A 20870-nucleotide genomic window follows, 5' to 3' on the forward strand; every position below is an offset into this window, starting at 1 on the left:
GCTCCACCACTGATAACGAGGTGGAGTAGCCACTGCAGAACCATGTGGGATATGTAACACCTACTCAGAGAGAACACTAATTAAGCACCAGTGATTAGTCAGATATAGCAAATGTGTCCATAAATTGATCAGTTTTAAGGATTTAACTCCTTTCCCTGCCTTCTCACAGCCCCTGCCAGCACAGATTGGCAGAGGAGGAGCAGACAAAGGAGAAGATGACTGTTCCTGAGAAGGGTCAGCTGAAGGAATCCCACAGAATGTTCTCAACATCTCCTTTGCCTGTGGAGATCTGCTTTGAGCATGTGACAAAGGACAAGGCTGACTCTCCCAGGGCATCACACAGTCCCACTGACTTCTTACCTGCTGGGGCAGCATTGGAAAGGAAACTAAAAATACCCCATTGAGCAAAAAATGAGAGTGAAAAGCAATGAGATATAGTCCTTTTGTCATTAATATCCCTGCTGGGTGTGCTTCAGCAGGCCACAACCTCCAGATAATTCACCATAAGTGTTACATGGGCTGGGAAAGGACAGTTTTCCATTAGTTTTCATAGGCATGAGTCTACCCTTGACAAAATGCCTTTCTTCCCCACATGAAAAACAAAAGCTGGCTCTGTCTCATTTAATTAAGCCATGCATTGTTTGGGTTCTCAGCTTTTCCATGGATTACTAATAATTACACATGATAAACCTGGAATGCAGCATTTGGTATGCATAGTACACAGGCATATGGCACAAATAAACACCAGCACATCTCTGATGCATCACAGAGGGGCATCCCCTTCTAGCAACAAGTTCTACAGAGCATCAGACCACACCATGTCACGTCCCAAACAGATGCATCTGGCAGACTGTGGATGATAGAAGAAGTATCACAGAGCTGGGTGAGACAGGTAAGCAGGACTTGGGGGTTACAGGACAGCACAGCCTGGGCTGCACCCAGCACTTGGATGTGTTATCCCACACCACCACCCTGTTCCCAAAGAAAGCTGGACAGCAGATGCTCTGTTCAACTGACCAGCTGCAACGTGGGGCATGAAAGAGTTGGAGATCTCAGCCTGAGATCTCGGGGAGAGTTATAAACCAGCTGCACGAAAAGCAGTGTCAGCACAGAGCTGGGATGGGGACTGTAAGGGTTGGAGACCACCAAACTGCCCAGTGCTGCCTAAAGCTGTGCATGTCTGGCTTTTTCCTCGAGGTGGCATCTTTATTTACTATTGTTTTCCACATACTATGGAATTTTATGAAGGATTTCAAGTGTTTGTGTCCCTCATCAAGATACTCACTGGGATTTTGGGTGGTTATATACATTGTTTGGTTTGTTTTTCAGCACGCCTGCTTTGAGTATCTCCTGCCATTCAGGCTGTTGGGAATTAAATATATGCCCACTAATTGCAGCCTGGGGAACTAATACCTGCCTGTTGAGGGGGAAAAGTGTAGAGGAAGACCTGACTTTGCTGTAAAATGGACAGGTTTTCATTCCTTCATTTATTGGCTGGACACAGAAAGAGGCGGAGGTGAGGATGAGTCTTTCCCTACCCCACCTATGCCATTGTAATGATAATAATGGGATTTGTTGTTCATTAAGCCAAAGTTGCTCAATACTGTTCTGCTTTTGTGTCTTGTTCCATTAATCTGCCCGGTTGTTTCAAGTTACAGGGATGTCATGGACCAAGGTCTTTCTCTGGGATGTGTGGGAGGCACTGTGTGTTTTGAGGCTTTGGGGCTTCAAGAAAACATTGTTCCCATATCCTGTGTCTCAGCTCTCAGATCTCCTGATACACAGAGATCTGCATTTCCCTGGTAATTTTCCTGCCTTTCCAGCAAGGAGCTGGACTGGCTCTGTCAGACAGACAGTCCTGGGATGCTCCAAATTCACCAGGAGCAAATTTCCTTTGTGGTACCATCATTTCAGCATTTCCCATCCAGAGTGGCCCAGACTCCAGGAGATCCCTTTTTAGCCCACAGATCCCAACCATTCCTGCTTCCCTGCCTGCCTGGATGCTGCATGGATGGACTGACAGTGTCCTTCCAATTCTTGCTGAATATCCTCCATCAGCCTTGAGGAACCTCCCCAGCATCTGCACCCAGAGCACCCAGTCCCTCAAAGACAAGGAGCTGGGGGATTTTGGCAGTGAAACACTCCCATTTTGTGCCCCAGAGTCTTTCTGGGAGGCCAGAGGTGGGACAGAGGGAGCCTGCAGAGACACAGGGACCTCCTCCATCAGCACCTCACGGCTTGGAGAGCCCACTCCCCCAGCCATCCCATCACCTCCCCCCTCAGACCCGGGTGGGCTTTTGCAATCTCCATATTCAGACAAGAGTAACTGTGTCAGCTGATGAGTGAATGGCACCTTTGAACCAAATTCCACCTCTCCTGCCTCGTTCTCTTCATTATTACTTCTGGCTTCTGCCCTTTCACAGCACAAATAGCTGTGCTTAGAAGCAAATCTCCTCAATTATCATCTCTCACATTGCACCAATCCCTGGCTTTTAAACCCACAGTACAGTTTATTTTCTAAGTGCCGGTTACTCCCTTGGGTTTGGTGTCATTTTGAACTAAGCAATTTATCTCAGTCTACTGGGACATTGCACCCAGACTAAGTTTCAAGCCTTGCAGAAATTCAACTAATTTTCAAACCATGTGAGATCCAGTTCTGGACCCTCTCAGGCATGAGACAAGCTGTCTCATTCTCCACTCAGGAGGAGCAGAATATTGCCCATCATCAAAACCGTGGATGAGAAGAATTTCTGCACGTCCTGTGGGTCAGATGGCAGCAAGTACAAATTACTGGATGAAACATATTCCAATTATTCATCCCAGAAGTGGATCCTGGCTCTGTTTTTTTGATGTAATGGCAAGAAGTCTACCGTGCTCATTGGTCTTGAAAGCCACCTAGTACAGCTCAGTGCTGTGTTATAACAGGCCTGCCAGAGATTGAATGATTTGGTTGGAAGGAACCTCAGGGACCATCTCATTCCAACCCCCTGCCATGGGCAGGGACACTTTCCACTATCCCAGGTTGCTCCAAGCCCTGTCCAGTCTGGCCTTGGACACTGCCAGGGCTGAGGCAGCCACAGTTTCTCTGGGCAACCTGTTCCAGTGTTTCACCCTCCCTCATAGTGAAGATTTCTTTGCTAAAATCCAATCTAAATGTATCCTTCTTCAGCTTAAAGACATTGCACCTTGTCCTATCACCCCAAGCCTTCATCCGAAGTCCCTCTCCCGCTCTCCTGGAACCCCTTTAGACTCTGGAAGGGGCTCTAAGGTCTCTCCAGAGCCTTTTTTTCTCCAGGCTGAACAGTCCCAGCTCTCCCAGCCTGTCTCCAGAGCAGAGGTGCTCCAACCCCTGATGCACTCAACTAAATTTATCTCCACCCCCAGAGGAGAAGGGGCCTTGCTCTGCTCTCCATCATGATGTGCCTGCCTCTGCATGGTTGACCTTTGATTAGTCCTGTGCTGCTCCAGACTAGCTTGGGGATGACCAGGAGTGTCCCAAAGGATTTTACAGGGGTCAGTACCCCATCTGAAGCGGGAAGATGGCCCTTGTTGCTCCCACAGATCCAGCTGCAGCCGCTGGAGAGGGTCCAGCAGGTGCCGCAGAATGAGACAGGCTGGATATCACTCCACAGGGATGTACCACTGCAATCCAGGATCCTTTCCAGTTCCTAGCCAGCCCTGAGAGTAACTGAGCTCAGCTGGCTGCATGTCCCCATCAGTGCCTGCAGCTTCTCCATGACACTCCTTCCCTGGGCGCTAATGGAGCAGCACATCCCTGTCATCCCTCTGCCAGGAGCCCTCTTTGCCACAGCCTTGTCTGTCAATCTGACATCTCTCCCCGTGCAAGACACCTCTCTGCTCGCATCCTTCTGCTGGCAAAGTCCTCCTGGAAGCAGTCTGAGCTGGGAGGGCCTGTGCCAGGGACCTGCTGGGCTGGATCTCGCTCCTGTGCTATTGCTGGGAGAGACACGTGGGCAGCAGCAGCACCACGGCTGTGCCAGAGCCTGTGGGCCAGCAGGACCTGGGCACCAGGGAGATGAAGGGCTGGCAGGAGAAAATGCTGCTCTTCAGCTGGGCAGTGCTGTCCCCTCATCCCTAGACCTTTTTGGATGGCGTGAGTTTTGTATTTCATATTTTTCTAGGCCTTGAGCTGAAGTGACGTGGCTTATCCCTAGCAAACTGTGCCCACAGCCAGGGAAAGTGGGGGATTTGCTTTGGTTTCCCCAGCTAAAGATTCCATCTAATCCCTTGCTGGACGGTACCCTCTGACTGGTCTCTACATCTCCATTCTGCTTTCCTGGAACAACTTGGCTGTAGCTGGTGCTCCTGGGACAGTGACAGGAATGTGGGAAGCTTTGCAGCAGGACAGTGCACATCTCCCAGCTCATGCTGCATTCAGGGATAGCACAGCCTAAGCCAGCCATGCTCCAGCAGTGCCCACCACGGCAGGGAGTTAACAGAGATGTCACTGAGCCCAGATCCAACATCCAGCTCCAAAGCGGGAAGAAATGCCAAGTTATGAAGCTGATGGCTGAGCTACAGGCTGGAACAGAGCTCTGAGGAAGCACCTGAGACCAGGCAGAGCAGGAACAACAGGAGACATCACAGGACCTGCCTTGGAGTGCCTTCTCTTCCTCAAGTGCAACTGAGAGGTTAAGCTGAGATTCACCAGATTACAGAGGTGCAAACGTCCTCCCTCTCCTGCAGCCTTTTGCCAGCTGCCACAGATCCTCCAGACAGTGGAGCTGCTCCCACTGCAGGGAGCAGTTTTGTGGAGGGTAGCAAGAAAAGTCAGACCATCCCCTGCCTTGTGCTGAAAGCCACAACCCCCCATATTGCCTGATCACACCCAGAGCCTCCACCCCACACAGACTCCTGACACTGGTCCCTGCTGTACCATGGCAAAGTCCTGATGGTTTGGATGGAGCACAGCTGATCTGCACCAGAATATGACCCAGTCTCACTCATAATAGAATCACTTCTCTGAAGCCTTTCTAGAGCACAAAATGCTTGCCAGGCCACTGGGCAATGATTGTGACCTGTGGCCAGGTTCAGTACACCTTGCTTTGCCCAAGACCCACGATGTCCTGAGATCCTGCCAGGGAACGAAGCCACGAAGGGAGAGCACAAAACCTTTCCAGACTGAACCACAGAATCATTGAATGGTTTGGCTTGGAAGGGACCTTCAAGATCATCCCGTTCCAAACCCCCTGCCCTGGGCAGGGACACCTTCCACTGGACCAGGTTGCTCCAAGCCCCACCCAACCAGGCCTTGGACACTTCCAGGGTTGGGGCAGATTAGAGCTGGCACGGATCCAGGCCCACTTCATTCCCATCTTCCCATACCACACCACCCTCTGCTGTTGCAGAAGGGTGGAAGGTCCTGCTGCAGAACTTACAAGCACAGCACTAAAGGCCCAGTGACAGTGATCAGTCCTGTTCTCTCCTCACCAAGTCCCTGCTTGCCTTCTCCTACACTCGGTGTGAAGGCATGACATGGACCTCAGCAAAGGGACTGCATTGCAGTAAGGTCAGCTTTGGCTTCATGAACCACGGCTGCTTAGATGGTTCACACAAAGCAGTGGCTCAGATGTGTGTGACTCAGGCAGGGGGGATGAGGAGTGGTCTGTGAGATGTGTGGCCTCGCTGGGACTTCGTGTCTAACCCTTTTTGCCTTCTCTGGCCGATGGCACCAACACAAAACCCTGCAGGGCGATGGAATGGGAACAAACTGGGTGATGAGCATTCCTTTGGGGGAGAGTTTCCCCTGCAGTAACCTGGGTGGGGGGGGGAAGTGATGGTTAGAGGGGTCATTGAAACAGTGGAGAGAGTGAGTGAGCCAGGGAGTGCAGGGAGCAGGCAGTGCCAGCTCCAGGGGCCGCTGGGGGAGGTCAGAGCTTACCTATTTGAGGTGCAGGGTACCCGTAGTGCTGCAGATCGTCAGGGTCCTCTCGCTTTCTGTTATCTGTGGACCTCAGCGATTGGCTTCTGGAATTATAGCGTCCATTGGCTATGGCAAGGTAATGGGTCATGTAAATACACCTTGGTTCACTCTGCAAGATCTTTCACTACAAAGGTTACACGCATAAACAACAGCCACCTGCCACCACCACCTGCTTGCCAACCCCAACACCCCTGGCCACCAGTAGTTCCCGAAATTTAGCACCAGGCCAGCCTGAGAGACTCAGGCTGGGTGGCAGCTCCACCCCTTATTTCTCAGTGAGGCTTGGGACCACGCAGGGTATGATCCCTCATGTCTGGTCTTTAATTGCAGTGATTTTCCAGGGTATCTGTACTCCTTGCTGCACTCGTGGAGGATTCAGTGCTGGCACTGAACACCGCCATCCCCAGTAGCGTTCTGAGGTTTATGGTGGTGACTGGCAGTAATTTTTGGTGGAAAATTCTGCCTTGCAGCGAAGATCTACTCAGAAATGCTCTGTAGAGGGGCCAGAAAATGCTGAGTGGAGCAGGCAGGTGAGGGCAGGTGAAAAGGAAAGGGATAACTCAGAAGGATGTCTCCTTGTCAGATTCTATACCCTGTCACCAGCAACAAGGAGAGATGAAAGTCTGGCATCAGCAAAGTCCCAACAGAGCTGTGGCTGGGAACCTTTCCAGCTCAGTGGAAGAGAGGAACTCCTGACCCTTGTGTCCTAACTGGAAATCTCCCATGGTGTTGAGTTCAGAAGGTAAATAATGCATCCACTGTGAATCAAAAGCATTTAACTCCTGACTGACAGCTCTCACCCCTGTTCTTCCAAACCCATACTCTGTCAGCCTTCCATTTTCATCCCGTGAGGATCAGCCCTCAATTTCCAAGGGGGAAACTAAAATTCCCATTCTCCTTGTTATTGGGTGTGCTGCAGTCCTGACACGTGCCCTCCCTTGCAAAGAGAGAAACAACAACCAAATCCCACCCACCAGCAGTGCCTGCTGTAAATCAGGAGAGCTCAGCTGACTCCACTGGAGTCACATGGAACAGCAGAGAGCAGAGCTGAGCCCGAGTAATCTGTGATCTGGCAGCCAATTTGTTTCCAAACAGCAAGTACCAGACAGAGGACCTTTTCCCCCCCAAGGAGGTAAAACAATCAGACATCTTTTCAAGAAGTATGAACTGCCAAGAGATGAACTGGTGACAAATTTGATCCTGGAACCCTGAGAAAATTAATAAAGGTTAATGAAGCTTCAGTGTGGTGGCAGGAGTCTTTATTGCCATCCAAAAAGGGAAAGCAGAGGAGGGAGAGGAATGATTCAGAGAGTCCCTGCCAGGAGCTTTATATTCAGCAGTTTGGATCATGGAAGAGTTTGTGAGGTTGTATTATTTGCCACCACTGTTGCCTGAAAGCAGGACTTGAGGAATGAAGGAACCGGACACACGGACTCCTCCAAACCCTCCCAGCACTGAGTGGTTGCTGGCTGGAGGGGAGGGATGGGGCAGTCACCCCCCTGCCATCCTGAAGGGAAAGGCACTGATAGTTGGACATCAGGACCACCAGCATCCTGGAATTTGCATACACCTTGTTTTTATATGGCTTTTAACTGGAATAGAAATGCCTCAAATACTATGTTTTTTTTAGCTAAAAATCATGGGACTTTCCTGTGTGAGATTCAGTTAAAAAAAAAACAAACCAACAACCAACTTCTAACTAGTTTTCCAGTACCCATTTTTTTGAGTTTGCTTCAGAGACTACTTAAATTAGTCCTATATTTGGGACTTCTCACAAACCCTGCTCCATTCCCACCACCCATCCCTGGCTATACCCACGCACCTTCATCTGCTCTGATTTGCATCCTCTTCGTGAAATCTCCCAAACCACAAGAGCACACAAAATCTCCACGTGCACTAAATCCCAGAGGCTTCCCAGAGACTTGTTTAGTCTGGGAGGAGAAAGTGGGGCTGGGCACCAAGGAGGAGATGTGGAGCTTGGATGGCCTTGCAAGGAAGGTGACAAAGAAAACTGGGGATTGAGTATCCCAGAAGCAGTCAGTGAGTGTGGATGGATGGATGCCCAGAGAGACAGGACACAGGACAGAAGGAAGGAAAGACAAAAGAGACACCCTGGCACCTTGAGCCTCCTCTCACCAGTTATTTGGGCCCCTTGCTGCTGACATCTCCAAAGGACTGATCCTGGTCCTGAAGGAGCTGGATGATTTCCTTTGCTCCCTGACAGATATGATGAGTCTGCACTGTTAATTTCTCATCCAAATTAAAGCCAATCAGGCCTAGTGGCTGAATGAATGATCCTTCCAGCTTCTTCCAAGCCTCCCCCAGCAAAAACAGTCTCCAGACCTCCCATGTCAGGGTCCCTCCACTGCTGCAGGCAGCCTGTCTCCCCTTGGAAAAGGGGCTGCAGAGAAGAAAATGTATCTCTAACACCAGACATGGCTTAGATTTAAGCTGGATGGTTTCCTTGAGGAGAAACAAAAATCAGCCATGACTCCAAACCAAGCAGGGAGTTGCCAGGTCCCTCATGAACAAGGGGAAGGTGATGCAGGTGATGCTTTGCTGTGGGTTTTATGCACCTGAACTTTATGGTGTGGAGGCCAAAAAAACAAAGGCAGTGGGGAACTGGTTGGATTTCAGCAGTCTGCTTCCCACAGCAGGGTCAGTGGAGAGGAGTAATTCCAGCATCAAAGCAAGGCTGGACCTGATTTACATCCCAGCTGCATAAATGCCACGAGGAAGGCACAGACAGCACCTTGCAACACAACCAAAGGGAAAAAAATAGAGACTTTGAAGTGCTGTGGGCCAAAGTTTTAACACCCAAGCCTCTTTCACAAGAGCCACACACTCTCTGCTCATGCCCCAAACAGGAGAGGCAAAGCAAACAGCAGGATCGTGAAAATTATCCAGGCAAGGTGGGATGGTGGGAATGAAAGGATGGACCAGAGCAAAGAGTGGAAAAGGATTATTTAAAAAAATCCCCAAAACGTTCAAATGGTGTGAATGAATCTCAGGGTAGTAAAACTGAAAGGAAAGGTGGGGGCTGTGGAGTTTTTGGGGACTCTGGCAGCTGCTAAAGAGTAAATTAGAGAACAACAGAATCAGCAAGAACCCCTAAAAGCCAAGGTCTTAGTGGGTGTAGAAGAGGGTCATTTTGGAGGCCACTGGATATATGGCAATCATCACACCAGCAATCACCCAAAAGCATTTTGATTTGAACATCTGAGGCTTGTGAAAATGTCTCTGGGTGAGATCTGGGACTCTCAGATTCGAAATGTCTGCACCACCATTGAAAGAGGGGACAGGGGAAGTCCCTGCAGCAGCAGCAGGTATCTGTAGGATCTATAGGACAAGGAGCTCTTGCAGTTTGCAGTGAGTTCCTGCCTGGCCTGCAGGGAATGCAGATGCTCCTACACATGCCCAGGATATTCCACCTTGGTGACTGCAGCAAAAAGACTATTTTTAATGGAAATCAGGGGTGGCAGAGACTGAGACTGAGGCCCAGCCTTTGGGATGTCACGTGCAACATGCATTCCTTCACACCACTAACAGTCCCACAGCTGCAGGCCTTGATCCTGAACTTGCTGGGTGCCCGAAATCCAGCATGGAATGACAGGACTGTGCCGGTGTCACACTGATGGCAGGATGTGGTCACCCCTTCCCCAGCCGTGGGGGGAGATGCATCTTCCCCATCTGCATATTCATAAATGTCAGGGATGGGTTCTGTGCTGCCTCTGCCAGATGGGATGGCAGGATTTCAGCTGGCTCCTCTTTGGATTCTCATTCCCCAGGAATAAGTGCAGGCTGCCCACGTCTCTGATTGTTCATGGGTTTCTCCAGCACTGCTGAGTTCCCACGCCAGGATCGGGCCTGTGACATTCCCACTCCTGTTTGGAGCTTGTCCATCCAGGTTCTCTGAGAGAACCCTCTGAGCAGTCACAGCTTCAAGGACCTGAAGGGCCATTAGCAGCCAAGAAGGGCCACTGGAGCACAGTGGGTGTCCCTTTCCATCCACAGTGGGAGGGCCTGGAAAACTCCTCTGCAAGCACTTGCCACCACACTTGGGTTGGCATTTTTTTTCTTCCTTCTCTAGAACAGCAATTCCTGGCCAAATCCAAGAGATGAAGGAAATCTCCCCTGTCTGTGCTGGAGAGGAGGAGAGTCTTCTTGAGAGAAGTGTTTTCCAGCATGAAAGCATCAAAACAGGGCTCAGTAGTTTGTCTCCAAAGAGCAGGCTTTTGGGACAATTCATTAGAATTAACTTATTTATTACAAAGGAATAAATGAGTTTCTGCTGCAGTAGACCAGTAGTCTCTGGTCCTTTGCTTCTAGCAAGGAAAAATCAGAATTACATTAAAAACTGAATGCTGTCCTTCAGATTATGTCTCTTGAGCTGCCACAAAAAAAAGGTTTTGCCTAAGCCAAGATGTGTCACCAGACAAAGTTCCTTTTCCATGTTGGGATGAGCCTTGAATACAGTTTTTCCTCAGTGTGTCACATCTTTCGGGTTTTACCCATGGAAAACTTACCTGGCTCACTTGTCACTGGGCTTGGGGGTGTATCCCTGGGGAAATTTAACCAGAAGAACATCCAGCAAGACACTCCAAAACATGAAACAGCAGAGGTGGTGGCCAGAATGAGTGGAAAAACAGAAAGGCCACATGAAAGTGGTGCCTGTGGAGTCATTCAGCCACCCCTGGGCACTGATTTCAACCATCACAGCCTCCAGACCATACGTTCAGAGTCACCTCTAAGAACCAAGTGCCTGTGCCCATATTTTGGTGACAAACTGGCAGAACTGACACCTCTTGGAAACATTCCCAATCCTGCAGAGAAGGACCTGCTGAAGATCCTTTCGGAAAAGGAAGGATGGCAGGACCTGGAGAAGGCCCACCTGGGGGAGGAGCTGAGTGACAAGAAGCACTAAATCCCTTTACAGCATTTTCCCCATCCAGGCAAGATAAAACAACCAATGAAACCCTCAAAGATCTTCCACCAAAGTTCACCTCAGCAGCTCCAGGGAGCTGAGTGTCAGCACTCAAAGCTGTTTTCACTGAGAACCTGCCCCAGGTGCTGGAGATCCAAATAAACAGCTACAGCCCTCTTGCTAATCATCCATCAGATTGGGAGGCACTTTGGCAGAAGCAAGAAAGGAGAAGTCAAAGAAAAGAGAGATAGGTTTGCCCTTGTTTTGAAGGTTGTGGTGGTATCTGTGTTATTTGACACAACCTGCTTGGTCAGCAGCTTCTCAGTGGACAAGTTTCAATTTATCTCCACAGCAAAGAGGAAAATATCAGAGTGTTAATCCCTGTTTTGTTTTGTCAGGACCTTTTGGTCAAGGTAAAGAGTGGTGTTTTTCTCCTAGAAAATTAAGATCTCAGCTACTCCACAATACCCGAGAAGCTGCTCAGGCATTATTACAAGCTATTCAAATGCTGAATAAATTAGGATAAAGTTCTTCTTCTGGCCAGTTTTTCTTTTCTTTTTTTTTTCCTTCTTTTTAATTAAAACAAAATAGAACCTATTTAAACTGCAATATATAGTGAACACTTAGGAAAATAACAGTTCCAGTGGAAGAACAAAGTTCCTACACATCCCTAACAAATCTACGAGCTAAAGTCAATATGACAATAACAGTGACACATTTAAAACAGGATTTCTAGTCTGCTTTTAAATCCTCTTAGGTTTTGGCACAGATCAAAGCAAAAGAGAAGGAAAAGATGTGTGCAAAAAAAAAATTAGAAACCCTTCTTGGGTCAGAAGTGCAAATCCTTGGGCAAAGGCAACAAGGGACAGGTGGTTCACTGAGAGGTGAGTTCAGAGGCAAATGCACAGTTTTGGGAGGTCTGAAGAGGTACAGGTTTGTTTTGAGGTAGGACAGAGACCTCAAATGTGCATGGACAAGTCTTGAAAGATTTACTGCTCACATCTTCCCTCAAATGTTTTCCAGCATGGAATTATCATAAGGGGGCTCAGCAGTTTGTCTCCAAAGAGGCTCTTGGGACAATTAATCTGAATTGACTTATTTATTTCAAAGGAATAAATCAGTGTCCTCTCTTTCCAAATTAGGGCTTTCCACTTAGCTCAAGATCCCTTCTTCCCAAATAATCTCAGCTGAACTCATCTCATTGTGATTTGGAGCAGGAGTTGACTGGGAATGTAATGGAAAGGGGACAGGGAAACAAGAGTGAAATAATTTACTGAATCAGAGCCCCACTGGGGCACAATCAGGGTTTTCTGCATTTGGGATTGGCTTTACTCAGTGTTGTGTTCTGGAAAAATGAGTGAGTAACCAGTGAGTAAAGAAGGATTTATCCTTCACTGCTCTACTCCCTGCAATGAGAGGAGCTGGAAATCCAACCCACACTTCCAGGCTCCATGGCTGTCCACCATCCCACCCCATCCCTCCTTGCCACCACAACCTCTGGAGAACTCTCATGAAGAAGGGCCAAAGTTTCATCCCTGGGGAAGATCAGGGGAAGATCAAGAGAAGATGTTATGCCTCTTGCTCAGTTCTGGTGAGGCTGGACCTGGAAAACAGTGTCCATTCTGCCAAAGTCCAAGAAGGATGTGAAAGAATCCAACAGGGGCTTGGAGGATGGTTAAGGATAAGGATGAGTGTCCTACAAAGAGAATCTGGGGACCTGGGTCCCCCCTAGTTTGTCCAGCACATGAGGGGATGTCTAAGGAGCTTTTCTGCCTGTTGTCCCTTGTGGCCCCACGTTCAAACAATGACCACCCCTGCAGAGCCCCCTCTACCCACCCACAGTGCCACCTCCACCTTCTTCTGCTCCACACCATTGCCCACCAGGACTGGTGTGGCCCTTCCTCCAGCTCCTTTCAGTCCCACAAGTGTCTTTCAGGACCAGTTCCCACGCCCTTGCACTCCCACCCTCACTACCTCAATCCACAGCTCTGTTACAACGACAAAGTCACCAGCAAGGATGGGGGACATGGATTAAATATCCCTTATGTGGGCAAACCTCAGAAGCAAATCAGCCACTGTGAGTCAAGGAGAGGAAATTCAGTATCCCAGGTTTCATTAAAGAAAAAAAAAGAAAAAAGAAAGCCTAATTGCAACATATTTTAAATTTATGGAAATGTTAAAATATGCATGAAATCATTTTAGCCCTTATTAGAGGAATATATTTATGTCCCTTTATTTGAACTTCCCCTTTATCAGGAGATACTTCCCAGCCTTTGAAGACAGTTGAACTTTCCCTAGTTATTTGACTAGTCAGAGGAGTTGTTCAAACATTCTCCACCATGAATTTGAAATAAAAAGAAGGGAATAATCATAATCAGCCATTTGCTTGCATTTGCTGAGCTGAGCTGAGTCTGCTGTTGGTTTTTCCTCTTCGTCCCCCTCCCAACTCAGCTGATGGAAAAGAAGAACTGGGGATAAAAGTGCTGGAGCTTCACCAGCTCGACCCACTGATACGTGACTGGTGTTGACAATCTGTCCCCCTGTTCCCTGGAGAAGAGGACCTGGAAGGAGGATTCATTACAGGAGGAGAGTGGAGCACCCACCAAAGCCTTTGCCTTACTCAGTCCCTTCCTTTTGTCTCCACAGCTTGGCATCTGTGGGGCTTCATTTTGTAAAAGAGACGGACGGGATCACTGCTCTTGAACTGAAGCAAAAAGAAGCCAAGAAGAAGCAAAAGAGAAGCAGAAGAGAAGCCCTCTTGGCCTCCTGCTTTAAATCTGTGGGAGGGAGGCAGATTTACCACCAGCACATGAAAACCTGATGCAAGCCTGCTTATAGATTCCTATGGATTAACCCCTGATGTTTGGGCTGCAGGGCTCTGGATCTGCAGGAGTGTGTGTTGGACGAGGTGTGCATGCAAGGCAGGCAGGGCAGGGCAGGGCCATGCACAGCCGCATCCACATGCTCCCCTGGGATTGCTGCTCCAGCACGACCCTTCAGCAGCTCCCTGGCTCCTCTGGAGCGTCCCAAAGTCATTTACAGGGACGAGGCCAAGCTCCTCCTCCCGGGCAGAGAGAGGAACATGCGAAGGGGAACATGCCTGCACTTACTATTGCACGCCTTCCTATTGCACAGCCGGCCCTCCTCCAGGACTCCCTCGCAGCCGAGGCCCTCCTTGGGAAGGGGTTTGCAGGAGCGCATGCGGGTCTGGAGGCCTCCCCCGCAGTCCTTGGTGCAGTCGCCCCAAGCCGACCACGAGTTCCAACCACCTGGGCAAAATCCAGAAAAGCCCCGTCAGCTTCGGCGAGGACGGCGAGGCGAGGCCGGCCCGGCGGAGCCCGCGGTGCGCCCGCTGCCGAGCCCTGAGGACTTGGGTGTTCTCTGAAAGTGGTAGGACTTGACACCACGGAGTAGCCCAGAAGGTCACTGAGTCACGGAATCAACTGGGTTGGGAGAGACCTCTGAGATCATCGAGTCCAACCTGTGACTCTGCCCCACCTTGTCAAAGTGCCACGTCCAGGCTCGGCTTCAACACCCCCAGGGACGGGGACTCTATCACCTCCCTGGGCAGCCCATCCCAAGGGCTGATCCCTCTCTCTGTGAAGAACTTCTTCCAATGTCCAACCTAAACCTCCCCTGGCACAGCTCAGGGCTGTGCCCTCATGTCCTGCTGCTGGTGGCCTGGGAGAAGAGACTGATACCACCTGAAAGTCAAGACATTAGAGGTTGAATCTAGAGATAAAGAATTGCCTTTGTATCGACTTCTCTTCAGTTATTTCCTATTCCTGCCACCAGAGCTCAAGAAGCGTTTGGATAACACTCTCAGGCACGTGGTGGGATTCTTGGGGCTGTCCCGGAATTCAGTGATCCTTATGGGTCACTTCCAACTCAGGATATTCTATGATTCTATGATTTAACTAGTCCTGCTCCTCCTGTGGCAAAGGAGCCCCCTCTCACAAGACCTTCTGTCCATTTTGTGTCCTGTTGTCTTCTAACCCCAGAAGACATGAGCAGAAACCACTTCAGGATGCAAATCCAGCACTGGCGAGGTTGTGTCTCCTTCCTCTTCCCCCCAACAAACACTGTGTGAAGACCAGGGAGCTGGGAAGGGATAAGGGTGGGAATTCTACCACCCAAGGCTGCTCCCTTTCCCCACAGTGCTGACCAGCCACAGAGAGGCACCACTCTCGAGGACAGCTTTGGGAGGGGAATGATTTCCCCCTCCAGCACCCCTACAGAACCCATGGGGAGCAACCTCTGAGCACCATGAGATGAAAATGCTTTTTAGGTTTCCCCTCCCAGCCATGCTCAGTGCTGGTGTCAGCAACACTCAGCTTTCTCCCCCTCACACCACCAGCCACCACCCTGGCAGCGGATGTATCCACCAAACTCCTGCTGCAGGGATGATCCTGCCACTTTACAGAAGGGAAATGCTGAGCCTCTGCAGCTTCTCCACCCTGCATCCTCCCAGCTTGTTGCCAGGAACAACCAGCCCTGGTGGAACGTCCGTAAATGTTGATGGCAGGACGGACCGTGAAGACCATGTGAATCTGGCTTGCCTCCCACAGTTAAAACACCTGCAGGGAGCCAAGCAAAGCTGGGTCTGGGGTTGTAAAAAGTCAGCAGGGGATCATCCAGGCCCTTCAGGTGATGGATAAGCTGTCACATCCCTCAGTGGTCTGTTTGCTCCTCGTGGCCCGCGTGCAGCAAGCTAAAATCTGCTAAAATAAGCCTCAGCTGCCTGGCTGCTCTGCTCCATTGTTTGTCCACCTCATGGGGGGGAGCAGAGGTGGCCCTTCATCCCAGAGGTGGCCACTTTCCTATGGCTGCTTTTCCTGCTGTGAATTCTCTCATTACCCACAGCTACCCTTGGAGATGCCTCGGGTCCAGGAAATTCAGCTGTGTGCTGTGCCCAGGCACACAGAAAGATAATGAGCTAAAGATGCAGTTTTTTGAAGGCAGGAAACACTGGGAAAAAAGACAAATGCTGCTTTTTTAAATAAAAATTTGCACTTGAGCTGACTCAGCCCCCCTGTATTGCTATTTCTGAGGCAGTGGAGATCGTGGCTGTGCTCTGAGCTGCTCCCTGCACCCCCTAGGCAGGACACCAGCTCTCTCTGGAAAAAACAAGCCCAACTAGGTGCCAAATCAAAATACAGGGACATTATCAGCACCCCCTTGCTCAGGGATGGGGCAGTATTCATCCACCTGCACAGTGTAAAGCCATGAGTTCACACTCTGCTACCACCATGCTCTGACTTTTCCTCCCAAGACAGAGTGAAAATCAACACATGCTCAGCAACATTCACACTGGTGATGGTCATGGAAGCTGCTCAGATACTTAATAATAAAAATAACATAGGAAAATGGAGCAGGATGGAAATGGAGGGCAGCGAGCCTGCCTGTGAGGAGCTCAGACATCCTGGCAGCAGCACGAGGATGGAGCTGTTATTGGCACACAACGAACATTTGACCTTGAAGAGGAGTGCCTTTCCCTCAGAAGTCACTTTCTATGCTGATTCCTTTTCTAAACAGCATTGGGAAAACAAGCTTGTCTCTCCTGTTTCCTGCTGGGACACAGATTGTGTTTCAGTTACAGGAGAAGCCATTGGCGTAATGGGAGGTATCCTGATGCCTGGCTGGAGCTGATCAATAGGATATCTGTAACCAGACACCTTTAGGAGATAATCAACACTTTGCTTGCCCTTTTCAGGATGTCCTTCTTTGCTCTCACTCCCTGGCAGATTAGGGTTAGGTTTAGGCAGAAAGCACCTCCACTCGAGACTTGGGTGGGGTTAGGATTTATTTCCTTGGGACGCTTTTTTGAGACAAAATGTCCAATTGCTCCAGTGTCTTCAGAGGTTATTTTATATTGTGTAAGTAAAATACACACCGGTTACCCAGATTCACTGGATGTTGTAGTGTCCCCAGTTTGATGATGGGTTATTCAAACAGGTCAGCATTTCAGGATAGAAACCATTATGATAACACTGACCTCCTAAAATATATAGAAAGAGGTGCTGCCTGGCCTCACTACAGCAAAGAGTGAGGGATAGTGCAGGTGCCAGTCTTTGACTTCTTAAATCATAGAATGGTTTGGATTGGAAGGGACCTTCAAGACCATCCAGTTCCAACCCCCTGCCATGGGCAGGGACACCTTCCACTAGCCCAGGTTGCTCCAAGTCCCGTCCAACCCGACCTTGAACACTTCCAGAGATGGGGCAGCCACAGCTTCTCTTGGTAACCTGTGCCAGGTCCTCACCACCCTTACAATAAAGAATTTCTTCCCAATATCCAAGCTAAACCTACCCTGTTACAGTTTGAAGCCATTCCCCCTTGTCCTGTCACTCCATGCTCTTCTCCAAAGTTCCTCTCCATCTTTTTTGTAGCCCCCTTCAGGTCCTGCATGGTCACAATTAGGTCACCCCAAAGTCTTCTCTTCTCCAAGCTGAACAATCCCAACCCTCCCAGCCTTTCCTCCCAGCAGAGCTGCTCCATCCCTCTGATCATCTTGGTGCCTCCTCTGGACTCTTTCCAACAGCTCCATGTCCTTCCTGGGCTGGAGATCTCAGAGCTGGATCAGCACTACAGGGGGTGTCTCACCAGAGTGGAGTAGAAGGGGGTAACACTTACTCTTCTTATCCTCAGCAGTGGGAGAACCAGTCAAAATAAGATAAAAACCATCATGATCTCCAATCTTTAACTGTAATGAGATCTCTTTATGAGGTTGAGCACATATAACTCCCTTCCTCTCCTTATTCCTCAGTTTCCATCCCATTTGTGAGTATTAAAGAGAAGTTAGAGAAGTACCAGAGCACTTCCTAAATCAACACAGGCATTTATAGCCAAGACAAAGGTATTCCCCACTTTATGGAGCAGTCCTTTTTTATCATCAGGTTGTACCATGGTCCTGACAAACTAAATGCTGCATGTTATTTATCCTGTTTATTGGCTGTCAGATAAACCTTTTGAAATCCTCCTTCTTTTCCTGGGTCTAGTCATTCACTGTTTCAGGTGATTTGTCTTTTTTAGTGGAGCTGTAAACAAGTGGTTAAGGGTCTATTATATGAAGTTATTCCCATGCCACCTTTCAGGGGGAAAAGTGCTGTGCCATGAGTACAACACTGGCCTCCTCTGCCCACTCTGAAAGCATCTGGCTGGTGGAAAGGGGTGGCTGGACAACAAGGTAGTCACTGAGGGAGCTGGGAGAGTTCAGCCTGGAGACATGGAGGGTGAAGGGAGACCTTTTCACTCTCTACAACTCCCTGAAATGAGGTTGTAGCCAGATGAGGGGGGTCAGTCTCTTCTCCCAGGTCACAAATGACGAGAGGAAATGGCCCCAAGTTGTGCCAAGGTGAGCTTTAGATTATATATTAGGAAAAATGTCTTCACTGAAAGGGTTGTCAAGCGTTGGAACAGGCTGCCAAGGAAAGTGGTGGAGTCACCATCCCTGGAAGTGTTCAAAGAACTTGTGGATATGGATGCCCCTAAGGACATGGTTTAGTAGAGGACATGGGGGTGGTGCTGCATTGACTGTTGGACTTGGTGACCTTAAAGGTCTTTTCCAACCTTAAGGATTCTTTGATTCTATGCAGGGAATGATCTGCAGCTGAGCTCCACAACCCACAGATGCTTTCAGCCCAGTGCAGATGCTGTAGAAGAGACCAAGTGGGGTGTGAGCCCCATCACTCAGTTCATCCCTCAGTCTCTGCCTGTTGAGCTGACACAACCCTCATGGACTCCCCACCTTCTAGGAAACTCATCCCCCTTTGCTCACCACACAACTCCCTGCTCTGCCCCTTCTTACATTTCATTGGAGGAGACCCTTCTGGTGCTGGGAGGCAAATAACCCACATGAAACACAGCCCAGGCTCTCACTGAAGTTAATGGGGCCTTTGCAGACAAGTCCCTTCTGCCCCAGGAGTTCCTGTTTCATCAGCTCTCCGCCAACTGCTGCACCCCGCTGATCGATGCGGGTTGAGTTGCCATCTGTCCTTAATCCAGAAATAATGAGTCTGCTGCAACTGCTCTATAAAGGGTTTTGCTTTTCTAAGGCACTGACTCTTCTGAAGGTCACACCCCCAGCCCTTTCCCACTTAGGGAAGTCTTGCTCAGCTCCAGCCTCGCAGATCCACAGGCTCCACTTGCTTTGCCCTTTATTCCCTTTAACCGGAGTGGCCTCCAGCTCCAGAGGTTCCCATCACAACCAGCAGCTGTCACCTCAAGCACAGGGCGAGCTTTAGCTTGTGGTTTTGATTTTTGGAGAACAGTCCTGGCTCCTGGCAGGAGTTTTTAAAAGCTGCTGTTGCACCTGAGGCTCGTGGGACCGGCTCGAGAGCCACGGAGACTGTCATCCAGGGAGGCCTTTAATCCAGTTTCTAAAGAGTTTTTTGATCCTCCACAGTCAGTTCTTATCATGATCACCTACTAAAACAAATTAGTTTTCATGCAAGGCTGACCCAATGCATTTTAATTCTCCAGTTAAAAGGAAAAGATTTCAAGATGGTCGGAATCAAGCTCACATTTGGCATTTCTTGCTCTGAATCTTAAGCAGAGATGCCAAAAGAAGGAGGTCTTTCCTCCTACAGATTAACTGAGAGGGCTCCACTTAGACACCTCGTCCAGACACCCCTGATCTTTGGGAAGATTTGCATCCTGATCCGGAGTTTATCTTCGCAGCTGACAGCTGCAGTGTGTCTCAGATGCCAGTCAGTCAATCATGCCTTTTAATTTAACAGCAATGCCTTAAATTAGACGGCAGTGACAACAGCAAAAACTAAGGAATCAACACAAAACAGTCAACGGAGCAAAAGGGGCTTTGCTGACACGCTCCATCCGCCTCCCATTTTGGATTTTTCAGATTTAGCCTCCCACTGACCCCAGCTGAAGACACGTTTTGTTGGCAGCTCTCTCCAGCTCCACAGGTCAAGGTGTTTTGTGTCCGAAAAACATGCCCAGGCTCCAAAGAAATCACCACGGTTCTGTGTGCTACCACTGGGAGTACTTATAGTGGAATTTATATCACAGTGTCTGACGGCCTGAGAATCACCTCAGTTAGCAAACGAGTGGGGAAAAAAATTGTTATTTCTTATGCAAATAGGGGAAATGACACAGAAAGGAGACTGAGAGTGAGATTGTCTTAAACCATCAGAAACTTAAATTTGTTTTGCAGTGGGGGAAGTGAGAGAGCTGCTCCTTTATCACTTTCCTTCCTACTATGCTGGAAAAGAGCAAGTCCAGAAGGGGCTATCTTGAAGACAGCCTTCTATTACACAAGCCCATGATCTTTCCCTGGAGAGTCACACACTGACTTTGCTACTTCTGTGGAAGAAAGGAGGAAAACCTTCCAGGAGGATGTCCTCTCCTCGTGCCCCGTGTGTGGAAAGTCTCTGGCAGCAAAAGGGATTTGCTCCAGTGGCTCCTTCTGTGCCCTTTCCTAAATAAACCCCATGTAACACTTTGCTGGTTTGCAGATTGTGCACATTAATATAAAAATTAACAACCCCCCACTCCTTAAAAAAGCAAAATCATCCATGACAATGCATGCAGTGACAGGACAAGGGGGAGTGGTTTTAAGCTGAAGAAGGGTAGATTTAGATTAAATATTAGGAGGAAATTCTTCCCTGTGAGGGTGGGGAGGCCCTGGCACAGGTTGCCAAGAGAAGCTGTGGCTGCCCCATCCCTGGAAGTATCCAAGACCAGTTTGGACAGGGCTTGGAGCAACCTGGGATAGTGGAAGGTGTCCCTGCCCATGGCAGGGGGCTGGAACTGGGTGATCTTTAAAGCCTCTCCCAGCCCAAACCATTCTATGATTTTTTTGACTCTCGTCCATGGAAAGGAGATGGGTGAGGGTGGAAAAATTATAAACATGCATTAACAGCTCATGAGTGACCAGGGGAAGGTAACCAGGGAACTGGCTGCTCATTATCTTTTCCAATATTGGGAAGGGAGGGGTGTCAAATGAAAGCAGCAGGAGGCAGGGGCAGAACCAACCAAGGACAC

General features: G+C 49.2%; 1 protein-coding gene across 15 annotated transcripts in view; it reads right to left on the reverse strand.

Annotated features, from left to right (window-relative positions):
• The window catches only part of ADGRB1 (adhesion G protein-coupled receptor B1), a 285060-nt gene that overhangs the window by 152657 nt on the left and 111533 nt on the right, over nt 1–20870 (reverse strand). For 13 of the 15 annotated variants that reach the window (XM_050313265.1, XM_050313255.1, XM_050313272.1 and 10 more), the window contains 2 exons: nt 13979–14137; nt 5903–6010 (listed from right to left, as the gene is read on the reverse strand). The exons of 1 other annotated variant lie outside the window; for it this stretch is intronic. In XM_050313265.1, coding sequence (XP_050169222.1) covers nt 5903–6010; nt 13979–14137 — 267 coding nt within the window. The remainder of the gene's footprint in view (nt 1–5902; nt 6011–13978; nt 14138–20870) is intronic. One more of the 15 variants, XM_050313326.1, reaches the window with a different exon arrangement.

Source organism: Myiozetetes cayanensis, unplaced genomic scaffold (genome assembly GCF_022539395.1).
Source record: "Myiozetetes cayanensis isolate MyiCay16 unplaced genomic scaffold, myiCay2020 scf1, whole genome shotgun sequence".
Classification (NCBI taxonomy): Eukaryota; Metazoa; Chordata; class Aves; order Passeriformes; family Tyrannidae; genus Myiozetetes; species Myiozetetes cayanensis.